Genomic DNA, 13531 nt, shown 5'->3' with positions numbered 1-13531 from the left:
GCTCTAGCATCCCGCCGAAGTGCAAGGCTGAGACTCTACCACGGGACCACGCTTGGAGGGACCTTTAAGAAACATGATCCCCACAGCTACCGGGTTAATGGGAGCAGTGGTTAGTGGGCTTTTAATGTTTTTTTTATTATAGATTTTACTGCCCTGTAGCTGCTTCCCCCACTAATTTTCCTTCCCTGTATCTCATTGCAGGTGTAACAGAAGTTTGTCAAAACACACACACACACACACACACACACACACACAGATGAAGGGAACAAAAAGACAAAGCTTCCTACACGATTTTAATTCTCCAGCATTCACAAATTTATCTCCCCTGGACTCCCCCCCCTACCCCCCGCAATTATTAAAAGGCAGATAAATACATCCCACCGTGACAAATTTCCTTCCCTCTGAACCTCCTCCTCCTTCCCCTGACAGCAATTAAAGGCAGACTTAAATATACAAGACTTATCGGTACAGAGTTCAGACTGGTGGGAATCCTTGTGGGGCCGCGCCGGTGTCCCGCGTAATGCCAAAACTCCTACTTGGGGATCGGGACACTGGCGCGGTTTTGTACCTTCTAAAGTTTGCATCTTACGGGCAGTAGTATAATAACGGTACTTCACATTAAATCTAGAAGTATGAGGGAACGACCAACCTGCCACATGAATGCACAGGTTACCATAATGAGCCCAGTGAGCCTCCCTCAAAAAACAGAAAAATGAGCACAGGTATTCATTTCATTGAATAATAAAATAATGAGGCCTCCCACTTGGAGCCTCTTACCCCGAGATGCAACAACACTGGATAATAATACAGAGAAACCGACAAATTTTCACCTCCTCCAGTACTCCTCAGTATGCAAAGAACGTCCTTGGGTAGGCTTAGACTTAGCGTAAGACAACCGACACCACCACACACGTGCGTACACACATACGGGCTTGGGGCGGACACTGGGCTGGTCTAGTAAGGCCTTGATCTGCCTGGCCCGCGGTCACTGTGGAAGAACGAGAGAAGTTTTAGATTAAAATTAAATAATAATAAGACAAATAGAATGAATGAAGGATCAGATGAAGAATGGAAAAATAATAAATTGTACATGAAATAAAAATAAAGAATGGATAGAAGAGAAGCAGTTATTGATAGTTAAATGAAAAATAGATAGTAATAGAGAAAATGTTGTAAATAGGGGATAAAAAAAAACAAAGCATAAAAAAAAAAAAACATATATAGGAAAATAAACACAAGGAGAAAATGACAAAAATGAGAACAATTTCAAATACCATCAATAAAAATAAATAATCAAAGCCCACCCCAGTCGAACTCACCCCTTCATGGGTCCGCCAGAGTCGCGGTCGCCGTCACGGTCGCCATAGCCTCCCCGGCCCCTCATGCCCCCACGGCCGCCACGGTCCCCACCGCGGCCCCGGAAGCCCCCGCGGTCCCCTCGCCCACGGAACCCGCCACGGAAACCACCACCACCACCACCACCACCGCCGCCGCCACCGCCATTAGCATCTGCAAAGGGAAGTTACCAGGGTCAGCATCAACTTAGACAAAGAATAAATGAAAAGATCTCAATGCACTCTATACCTTATGATGTTACCTCACTCAGCATCATCTAGAGACATATACCTATATAGTCAATAAAAAGATCTGAACATGAAACCAGTAGAACGAGTAAAAAGAATTTGTATGCTGTAAAATAACTCAACTGGGAGCAAAACTATAATTCCGTAAGACAACACCACCAGACTGGCATGTTTTAAGAGGGAAGACAACAAACTATTTTCATACACAACACTAGACTAAGGTATTTATTTTTTATTTAACATCTATATCTTCCCTTATGGGGTTTGATGTAGGGTGTTTTAAGAGCATCAGTGACTAGCCTAGCCTCAGTAAGGGTGCGGCCACACTGCACATGGTTTGTTAGGAGGGTAGAGGGTAGCGGGACGCCTAGCGGGTCAGAGGCAAGAACAAACACGTTATCTAATAGGAGTGGCCATACAGGACGCGGGTAGCGGGTAAGTTTGGAGGGAACCCGCTACCCGTGTCCTGTATGGCCACTCGTATTAAATAACATGTGTTTGTTCTTGCCTCTGACCCGCTAGGCGTCCCGCTACCCTCTACCCTTCCAGCAAACCGCGTGCAGTGTGGCCGCACTCTAACAGAGCCGAGGGAGGGCAGCGGCACCTACCGTCATCAGCACTGGCTGGCTTGGGTTCGTTGCAGCGGTTGCAGCTGTAGCGCCAGGCAAAGTTGTTGTTGCCGCAGCTTGGGACGGGACACCGCCAGTCTCCTGCACGGCCTGTGGAGGGAGAGCAAGAGGACTTATGATGACTGAATTGCATGAGGGGAAACATTACTAACACTGAGGAAAGAGGAATGTTATGTCAGCTGAACTGCATCAGAAGTAATACCCTGAATCAACAAACTAAATGGAATTGAAGCCTAATCAAAATAAAGGAGTGAAGCTTACCCATCACTTCCAATGTAACTTAACATATAAATAACTGTGAGAATCCATCACTTCTAGCTCCATCATGAAAGCGTAATTAATATGCCAAACTAGCCACATAACTGTTAATACGAGTGACGTTTAAATAATCTGGCAAAAGGTAATAATCCTCTCCATCCATCTCCGTTCACCCCGCCAGCACCCACCTCGGCCTCCACTGGGCGGCCCATCACGGCTGTCACGGTCGCCCCCACGAGGAGGTCCACCCCCGCGCCTCTCAAACCCTCTGTCGCCACCGCCGCCGCCACCGCCGCCACCCCCTCGCCCACGGCCGCCCCCACGCTCCTCACCGCCGCCGCCGTAGCCACCACGCCCTCGCTCATAACTACTCTTGGGCCTCTCTGCAAGCTGGACCTGGGGGAAAAAAAATAAAAAATAAAATAATAAAATATAGAACAATAAAAACATTCATAAATTGGATAATCATACCATATTTTCTTTTGGCCTGAGGGACTTAACCAAGATTACTTAACCTCCCCCAACCATCATATTATCCATACTTTTTTTTACTCATTAACTCAAGAGAACCCAACTAACATCACTTAGCCACCCCTTACCATATTTCTGTCCCCTACCTTGACAGTACGCCCCATGAAGAGCTTGCCGTCAAACCAGGAGATGGCAGACTTGGCAGTGTAGGGGTCATCAAAGGTCACAGTGCATTCGCCCTTCATGCGTCCGGTGGCCTTGTCCTTGTACATCCAGATCTTGGGGCGCTGGGTCCTCTTATCCATCTTTAAAAAAAAAGAGGATAAAAGTGGATATGGATGCCACGAACTCATTATTTCTAGTCAATCCATTACTTGGTATTTGCTCGTCACTATGATATGTAACCCCATGAAGCTGTTTACACGTACAGTTCATTAGTAACAGAAAACTTCGATGATGATGATTTGCTCGTCACTATGATACGTAACCCATGAAGCTTCGATTATGATGATGATGATTTGCTCGTCACTATGATATGTAACCCCATGAAGCTTTTACATGTACAGTTCATTAGTAACAGAAAGCTTCAATGATACAAGTAAGACAAAAGTTGAAATATTCCAGCAAACATTGACGAACAGCTTCATTCCACCATATCAAGAACGAAACCCAAAAATAAAGAACAAGTTGAAATATTCCCCCAAAAATGACACCTCGATTCTTCAACAATAAAAAATAAATTGAGACACTACAATAAAAAATGCTAAGTTAAAATCCACCACACACACACACAAACACAAAAAATGAATAAATATAACCTAAAATAAAGCATGTTAATATATTCCTACAATCACAGCAAGAACTTCCTTCTCCTTCTCCTCCTCACCTTGATGACACCGATGGAGCCAAAGTGTTCCTTGATGTCGTCCTCAGAGGCGTTGGTGGGCATGCCAGAGACAAAGATCGTGTCCTCCTGCATCACCAGGTCAGCGGACTCGCCCCTGAAGCGGTCGCTGGAGCCGCTGCCACGACTATCCCCATCGTAGGAGCGGCTGGAGTAGCTCCCGCCGCTGTCCTCTGCACACCAACACACAACCCTCCGTTAGCCTGGCCTCCCACACCCCACGTCAGGTACAGCTTGTTCATGCTGGCCAAAGGAAGCCCCAACAGGTGTGTCATGGCTTAGCAAGGCTCGTTAAGAAGCCAGGCTCGTTAAGGAAGGAACTCGTCACACCGTGGGCTTTGTCACCTTGGCGAGTATGTACAAGGTTGTGGCTTATGTATAGGGATAGGCTTTGCTTAGACTGAACGGTTAAATCAAAGTGCCAATGGGTGACTAGGAGAATCATCATAGTTAAGCTACAACAGACGGCACACTCTGACTAGGCAAGTCTGCTTCTTAGCGCTACATGAACACATTCAAAGAACCACTGCCCGCCTAGGCCTCATCTACACTCCTTCCTCCCCAGCAACACGACCCAGCTGGGGCGCACGCACTGACCAACACACCTCGGCACACCGACAGGTTATCGTTAGCACCACAGAAAAGTAACACAGAATATAGGTGTTTGTGTACCCTTGTTGACCACCTCCCTGACCCTGAACAACCACACGCTGGTCCCTCGCAACTACCTCACTCTTCCTGTCCTGGCCGCCACACCAGCGGCACGTGGCACTTGAGGGGCACCACACCCGGGGACTGACACACTACATGCTGAAGGTGCTCCGTGCCGGGCAAGAGTGTTGCTTGACTCTCGCCGCCATAGCTAAGGCAACACTGGGGGCTGTTGCCGCTGCTTGTTACCGCTGACATACCAAAACTAAGACACGTCCCTCCTGCTTAACACCTTGGGCATGCAACCTAGTATGTGTACCAAGTATAGAGTACCAGGAGCTGCTTCACCTTTCCATATATAAAAATCAAAACATAGTGTACACAGTGTACCAGCACCTTCGGGTGGTTCATGGCATCCTGTTCCCGTGTTCTTGCGTTACTAAAAAACAGCACGTCACTTGGGGGCATCGTCACCAACACACTCGTTCAACACTTCAAAACACCCAACCTGTTGTATGTGCTTCATGAAACCCTCGTGTTGTCACCGTACACCTTAATGCTACCCGTGATGCTCCCGCCACACCCGACACATGACTGGTTGAGGCGTGCCACTCTACCCTCCTGACCTTGGCGCTGTATCCCAGACCTGTGGTTGGCTGGCACCTGACTCGGAGGGCCACACTATTCATTCCCTTAGCAGTGCCTGTGCAACCACAAACTAAATTTACAGATGAAGCCTAATAACATAAATGCTTATCCTCAATTGACTGATGACTGACTCGAAGAACCAATGGTGAAGATGACTACCGCCTAAGTACTCCAGGGAAACTTAAACTATGGGCTAGATAATAATAAAAGTACTTTGTAAAAATAAAGGAAACCAAAGTTCCATGTAATTGAGGATATGCAAATACACACAGGCTGCACCACGGCCTCAAGTGAATGACACACTAAGACTACTTTCCTTGACCATGCATTAAGAGAGTAAGCAAGTACTGCAATGACCAGACATCACCTTGAGGCCGCATGTTCCTGAGAGGGGAGAGCGCAGCCCAGGGGGACTCAGCGGCCCCTGGGGTGGGGTCTCCCCCCTCGGAAGCCTGCTGGGCAAAACTGATGAAAAACCGTAAGCACCATGAGATGCTGTTACCTTTGTAATAACCTCTCCCTTGATCCCGCCTGTAAGAAGACACTTTGACATCAGCTGCTCTGTTGGCACGAAGCTGTCAAGTTGTCGGGCAGTCGTACAGTCAGACAGTCAGAGTCAAGTCAATAATAGTGGCTTAAAAGACCAGAGTAACAAGCATTCCAATGCATCCATGGTTAATACATTCATGCAACTTGAAATCTTGTTAAACTGGTGGCTGAAAGGAAGTAATGATTGTTCATGTGCATTAAAGATCACATGAAGAGCCAACTGTCACCTGGCAATAAAAAATCTTGTGGAGCTGAAAGTCTCAAGAGAGTCAGCTTGGTTTACAGGCGAGTTGACATCAAGGGAAGGTTGTTTGTTGGTGTCCCGCGCACAGCATTACTGGGGCATCTTCCTGCTACCCTCTGCCCGGCCTCACCACCACCACACACCTCGCCGCTCTGCCGTCACCGCCAACACTGTCTTACTTTACGAGGCCACGGCCCCAACTGACAAGCTTTTAAACTTTTCAAATGAACACTTTCTCTTTTCTTTTTTGTATAGCCTCCAAAACTGAATAACCTGCCTACTTTTCCTCTTTAGACACACTGAGACATCTCTTACTGTGTGGCAGGCACCATACCAGGAGGGACTCTGTGCGGGGCTACGCAGGGCAACACACACACTGCTCTGCATGGACACAAAGGTATTCCCATCCTCAGCCTTGTTACTATTTACCATGGATTGACACAACTCTGGTATTCATCATTATCCGTGTAAGGTTACCACGTATGGACACTCAACTCTGGTATTCATTGGTTACTTTTTAAGCAATCTTGACACTTTCTTTTCCCAATTCTTCTACGTACTTTGGGGACCTCTTTTTTTTTCGTTATCAAGAATACAACACAATACATAGGCATATAACAACTCTTCATCATTCTCCTCTGTTTCCACTCTTACAAAGGGATAAACCTGTCAGAAAAACTTAAAAATAAGTTAAATATTTGCAGCAGCATCCTTATACTACTCAAATCAATAGTTTACCATTTACCATATGTACAAATAAAATGAAGCCCCCTCAGTGACCCAAAAAACAACTCCTCAGGACCATGAACTGGAGTCAGTGTACCGTACCAAAAAGTCATCATGTACTATGCTCAAAATAGTACTCCAGATATCAACCTCTGGCAAGAATAGTAGTGCAACCATCATTGAAAGCCTCAGATGAACTGAACTCTATGAGCGAGACTATAAGAGTGAATTATAGTCTATCAACAAGACCAGGTAGTGAGCCTTGCGAGCGGTGGTTACACTTACCTAGGAATGGGGGTTGAGAGTCGGTTCCCGGCGGGCCCCTGCATGCCACCATAGCCTGGGGGGGCTGACTGGGGGGGAGGAGCCATGCCTAGACCACCTTGAAAAGTTCAGCAGTCTGCATTAGTACACAGAAATGCTGGGCCGCATCCTGAGGGTACAACAACCGCCTGCTTCAGTCTCTCTCTACACTCCCGCCACACACTATCCAGCGCCTGGCCACGGCCCGCCAGGCGCCCACTACACCAGCAGGCCTCTGAGTGCTGTATGACATCATTAAGTTATTAGTCAAAGGATTGTTCCAATAATGATCATCAGTGCATGAACTCAAGTGTGAAGTGTGGAGACTCAAGGCAGACATGAAACATGTGACTGGTAACAACAACAATGGAAGGAAGGCAAGAGCAAGGCCACCCAGTGACTGGTGACTGCAAGAAGAGGAGTACCACTTCATCAAATGTTCCATGTGCCCCACAGTGGGCCAGTGGAAGGCTGGCAAGTGAGGGAGTGAATGAAGGGCATCATCATCATCCATTAACAAGGTCCCTAAGAGGTCAGTCGGGTACAGTCTAGTCAGTGCCACATCCCTGAAAGGTAAGACAAAGCACGACACTCAAGAGGCATCACTTACTGTTGAATCCACCACTTTGCCCACCATAACTTCCATTGGAGGGTGGGGGCGCCCCATAGTTGGGGCCCTGTGGCCCCCCATAGCTCCCCCCTGAGGGAGGGCCGCCATAGCTTCCTTGGGGCGGCGGGGGGCCGCCATAGCTCCCCTGGGGCTGGACGTTTGAATAGTTAGTACTGGGCTGGCTGCCATAGCTACTGGCATGCTGGGCCCCATAAGTACTGGAGGGGGGCTGGCCATAACTGCCCGACTGGTAGCTACTGTTCTGTTGCTCATAGCCCTGAGACTGTCCTCCACCATAGCTGTTGTAGCCCCCACTGCTTGCTGCTGGAGGCTGCACTGGAGGCTGACTCTGCTGCTGCATCCCATAGCCACTGTATGAGCTGCCTGGCCCACCTGTCGTGTAGGACCTCAACCTCAGTCACCTCACAACACACCGCCACCACCACACACACACACACACACGCACACTATAACAGACACAGACGGGCAGGCAGCAACACTACTAACACCACCCCTCCTCAACACAACACCCCTGGGGAGAGACTAGAAACAAACAACACAACACTGAGGCAGGAAGGCCAGAGTGTTGCAAGGTCTCATTAACTTAAGGTGTTACACAGGTGCCCAGACACTCACCTTGGGGCGGCGGGGCTCCGTAGGTGGGTGGGGCGGCATAAGGGGCCTGGCTCTGGGAGTAGCCTTGCGGGGGTGGGGCAGAGTAGCCGCCGTACTGGGGCTGGGTGTAGGAGGAGGCGGGGGGTGGGGCAGCTCCGGAGGTGTTGCTGTACCCCCCGTAGCTCCCTGTTCCGGTGCCGCTGCTGCCACCGCCGCTGCTGCCCCCACTGGCGTACCCGCCACTGTAATTGTACTCTGTGGGGAGGCCAGAGGAGGGGGGGTTAGGTATGGCTGACTGCGTTTTTTTTTTACAGGAAATGAAAAAAAAAAATACAGGGCAAAGACAATGAAAAGAGAAGTCCACTAATCACATCCATCAGTATTTTGCCAATGAATTAGCAATGAGAAGTAAATAATAAGACAACCTCAATGTCCTCAACTGTTTTCCTAACGTGGATATCGAAGCTTTTCCTCATGCACTATTAATTACAATGGATTTTTACATCTAATCTTATACAAGCAACCCCAATGGGTATTATTGAGGAAAAGGTAGCCATCTAATTTAGACACTGACTTTATTTCTGGGCAAAATATGATGCTTTACATTATGGAGATAGTTTTATTTTTCAGATATCACTACTAAAGATTTCAGGGGCCGTGTTCCCCTGTTTTTCACAAATAAAACTTTAACAAAGCGTCGGACAATGATGTTATTTTGGCAGTGGATGTTTGAGACCCCGACCTAATGGGCAAAAATATGATTTGGTGTCGTGGATAATGAAACACTTATAAGAGTAAATTTAGGGTAAACTTGGCTAAAAGTTGAAGGCACTGTGAGCGAGGCTAGCCCCGCCAACGACAAAGGTGTTGTTGGGTAGTTGGGTGGGGATGATTGTGTGAGGAAGGAAAGGTTGGGTATGGGGGACGTTGGTGAACCAACAAGGGATGAAACCAGAAAATACTGCTCGCTTACATACATGCAGCATGTACTACCAATAGTCACATTTTCCATGTAAAGGATAAGTAATTTCCTTCGAGTAGAACTGTTTCTCCCCAATTGATAGTCCATATAAGGAACATCCATATTTACAGTAGATTAAATATTACTACGGGGTGTGTGTGTGAAGCAGTAAGACATAATTGCTGGTTGGATGGATGATCACTCATATGTCAGAGCTAAACGTCACATCGACGTCACGAGAAGATGAGCGGGGCGGGGCTAGCCTCGCTCACAGTGCCTTTAACTTTCAGCGAAGTTTACCCTAAATTTACTCTTATAAGTGCTTCATTATCCACATGTGACACCAAATCATATTTTTGCCTATTAGGTCGGGGCCTCAAACATCCACTGCCAAAATAACATCCTTGTCTGACGCTTTGTTAAAGCTTTATTTGCGAAAAACAGGGGAACACGGCCCCAGAAACCGTTAGTAAATGATGACTTTTCAATGCCTGAGGCGCACCCCCACCGCCCCGCTCCTACCCGTTATCACCGGCCCACTTAGTGGACCCATCCCCACTGCTAACCCATCCCACTTACTTCTACTGGCCCACAAAGCATAACACAAACCTTAACCTCCTTTGACCGCAAGTTTTTCTCGGGAGATCCCCCTCTAACACAAAAGTCAGTGGAAAATGAACTTTGAAACTGAGAAAGCGTCATAAAAGATGTTCTATAGGAGTTTTTTAGCGCACCCTGCTGTGAAATCCATTTCTTTCTAAGTTGTCACATTTGGCTGGAATTCCATGATTCCCACAAAATTCCAAGTTTTTACTGGTGCGACGTACAGGAAAATTAATTGAAGAAAAGTTGCTCATTTTATCACAATGGAGTTTGAAAAATATAGTTTATAATCTTTGACACAAATTTTCTGCCTACAAAGTTGAAATGAAACAAAAAATAATTTGAATCTTTGTAGTTTTCATTCTGGAATAAACCTCATTGAATAAAATATGTAGAAAATCATCCATATAACTCAACTGAGAAATCAGATTTTGATTTGGACAGACCCTTTGGCTGGAATTCCATGATTCCCCAAAAAATCCAACTTCCGCTTCCCACTCCTCTGAACAAGATATTGGTTCATCTAGAACAGCCCTGTGCAACCTGCGGCCCAGGGGCCGCATGCGGCCCTTAAGACCTTCCAGTGTGGCCCGATCCATCAAAACTGAATATCGTAAAGTGCGGCCCGACTCTTCGAAGTTCGAAACTAGGTATCGTACAGTGATAAAGGATTTTGTATTTTTTGTATTATATATTACATTCACATATCCTGTGTTAAGGTTTCTTATACCGCACAATGTTTTTCATATGTTAAAAATAAAGGACTAATTTTGCTGTTGTTTTTTACTATAGTGTCATTCTAAACACCCCAATGTGCGGCCCTCCATTACATACGATTCTTGAATAGTGGCCCTTCAAGTGAAAAGGTTGCACCCCCCTGATCTAGAACATCATGTATATCAGTGGAGGTGTCAAGACTACACTCAGCACGCACACAACGAGCAGAAACTAAAGGAAGACTGCCAAAACAGGATGGCTGAGGGAACACAATCGCTCTGCAGACACCATGATGCGTAGGCAGGAACTGTATGCAATTTTTAACACGGAGTGGTGGTAAGGGACAAAAGAGGTGGCAGCTAGTCACTTAGCATCATAAGAACATGAGACTGCAAGAGAATGAGTGGCCTACACAGGGCAGCTCCAGAATCGCCCCCACTACTCACGATGGGTGAGATGTAGTTTCAGGGGTTACAGGTAGAGGCTTGATCCTCGTTTACCTTCGGTATGGGCGTACACTCCAGTACCCTGTTACTTTACTGTACCCACACCTCACTCATCAGTCATCTCATCGACAGAGACCTAGTTACACGCAACCTTCAAATTCCAGATAGCTTCTCGCTCTCCAGCGCTGGCGTCATGCTCGTTGCCCACGTCTGATAGAACTACATGACGCCAGCATCATCATCATCATAAAGGGGTTAAGCTTTGCCCCCCTCAACCCACCCTTTGTTTTCAAAGGGTATATCAAAATTTCTTCTATTTTCTGAGTCATCCATTACTGCACTGCATTCCGGGACCAAAAAATGGATCCAAAATGTTGGTTTGAACTCTGCAAGAGGTGGCAACCCCTTCTTCATTGTTAGGCATCCCAATAATTTCAACTCCCCATTGGAAGATCACACCTCCCTCACCCCTGCACCCGACATGACCCCCCAGCCCCAATAAGTCCACCCTAGCAGCCCATATGACACCCCTAAACCTGCACCCCATCCCCAGGAAGACACACAACCCCTTCACTACACCTCAGGAAGTTACACCAACCCCACACCCCAGTAATTTAAGCCCCAGAAAACCCACGCCGCCTTCCTCACCCCTTCACCCCACGTGATACCCCGTACTCTACACCCCAGCCCCGGAAAGACACACAACGGCCTCACTACACCCCAGCCCCCAAAAAATCCAAAACCCAACCCCCCAAGATGCCCACGCCGCCTTCACCCCAGCCCTCCCCAGCACCCCACGTGACACCCTTAACCTTACACCCCAGCCCCGGAAACACACACAACCCCCTCAGTACACTCAAGGACCTAAAATACACCACAAAACCCCAAACCCAACCCCCCAGTAAGCCCACGCCGCTTTCACCCCAGCCCTCCCAGCACCCCACGTGACACCCCGAACCCCAAGCACCCCAGCCACGACGCTCCCCAGGGCCACTCAGCACCCCGTAATCACCCCAAAAACATCGAAAATCACGTAAAATCACTTAAAATAACGTGAAAAACAACGCCAAACAAACATAGACAAAATGGCTGCCAGCATCACCCCATCTCCCTCCCTCCCTAAGCCTCGCCTAAAAAGTTTTGCGTTTTTTTAGGTTGTTACGGGATTCGAAGTGGTGGCTTACGTGTTTCCGCCATCCTGGGTGCCCTGTGACCTCTGCTGCGGCCGCTGTGTACCCGGCGATCACTGGGAGATGGAAAAAACGAGGAAAATAAGACGAGCGCCGGGTGTCTTCAGGCGCGGGGAGGCTTGTGGCGAGGCGGCTCCTGATTGGCTGGCGCCCCGTGACGTCACCCTGCGCGAGCCTCCTGATTGGTTGGCGTTCCATGACGTCACAATGCGCGCGCCTCCTGCCCAACGTTGCTAGATTGTCGTACTCTGCCTCTTATGTTTGCCAATTCCCGACTCAAAAACTGCTTTTATCGCTCAAATAACTGCCTTCATATATAGTTATCGTTTAAATGGTTAATTATCGGTGTTTCTTGGCAACAGTTATGACCCAGAAACCGGTAAATACGCAGCTTAGAGTACGATAATTTGGTAACCAATGGGAAACAATGAAAAGAGAGTTGAAAGAAAAGTGTAATTGTGTAATAACTAAGAGAAAGATAGAAGGTACATCCAAAAGAAAAAAAAAAGAGTATTAAATGGAGAAAAGAAAAACAGGAAAGCAAATCAGTGGAAGAAAAGTGAAAATGCCGCTCAGTGCAGGCCCGGGTGAATAAAAATTTAAGTGTGTATAAGTGTGCACAGTGAAGTAACTTGAATGTGCGTATAGTGAAGTACTTAAGTGTAGGGAGAGAAGTGCTTACCAAGGAGGACCTAAGAAGCGATGCAAAGCGGAAGAGTTCAGAAGAAGAAGAAGAAGAAGAAGAACTAATGATATATAAGGTGACTTCTGAGACAAAATCCGTGGACATTTTCGGTTCAGAGGCGTAAAAACCTCTAAAACATGTAGTGTTTTTGTCATTGAAAAACTAAAACGGGGACACTGCCTTTAATTACGTACCATTCATAATTTTATGTTCTTGGAAGACAATCTCGCAAATTATGCCGTGCAAAGCTGTTTATCATTTCCTTAGTTATATACACTGTATGTATACTGTGCAGTGCGAGTAGTATGGTGCACAACTATGTATACGTATAGTTTGGTCAACATTTTATTGGGTTTTTTTCGGATCTTTCAGTCAGTGAAAACTGGGGACAGGTCACTGAAAACGGGGACGTCTGGTCACCCTAATAAGTGAATAGGTTTGAATGGAAATGAAAAATGAGTTACTCCTGTTTTTAGTAGTAATTTGTAGGGTATTGCCATGAGTATATGTATTTCTCTCTCTCTCTGTAAATCTATGTAAATCTCTCTCTCTCTCTCGTAAATCTGTAAATCTCTCTCTCTCTCTGTAAATCTATGTAAATCTCTCTCTCTCTCTAAGCAGCATCTTCCTCCACTATCTGCAGAAATGATTAATTTATCTTTTACTTTCCTTTTTCTTCCCTAGTCTTTTCCCTTCTTCCTCGTTTTCATTGCCATTCATTCTCTCCTTCCTTTCATT

General features: G+C 46.8%; 1 protein-coding gene across 2 annotated transcripts; it reads right to left on the bottom strand.

The window, feature by feature from the left end:
* Nucleotides 1-769: 769 nt before the first annotated feature.
* On the bottom strand, nucleotides 770-12269 carry LOC126994371 (RNA-binding protein cabeza-like). 2 transcript variants are annotated; one of them, XM_050853687.1, is made up of 9 exons: nucleotides 12103-12269; nucleotides 8213-8446; nucleotides 7577-7969; nucleotides 3828-4018; nucleotides 3070-3246; nucleotides 2659-2866; nucleotides 2192-2302; nucleotides 1320-1509; nucleotides 770-988 (listed from the first exon to the last, which is right to left on the bottom strand). In XM_050853687.1, exons 1-9 carry the CDS (start codon nucleotides 12113-12115, stop codon nucleotides 955-957), a joined length of 1551 nt encoding a protein of 516 aa, XP_050709644.1. In that variant the 5' UTR covers nucleotides 12116-12269; the 3' UTR covers nucleotides 770-954. The 2 variants fall into 2 exon arrangements, with proteins under 2 accessions (XP_050709644.1, XP_050709649.1); XM_050853692.1 differs by having other exon boundaries at nucleotides 3088-3246.
* Between the last annotated feature and the right edge of the window lie 1262 nt (nucleotides 12270-13531).

The sequence above is a fragment of the Eriocheir sinensis genome, chromosome 7 (genome assembly GCF_024679095.1).
Source record: "Eriocheir sinensis breed Jianghai 21 chromosome 7, ASM2467909v1, whole genome shotgun sequence".
Taxonomy (NCBI): domain Eukaryota; kingdom Metazoa; phylum Arthropoda; class Malacostraca; order Decapoda; family Varunidae; genus Eriocheir; species Eriocheir sinensis.
This window is presented reverse-complemented; position numbering and strand designations above follow the sequence as displayed.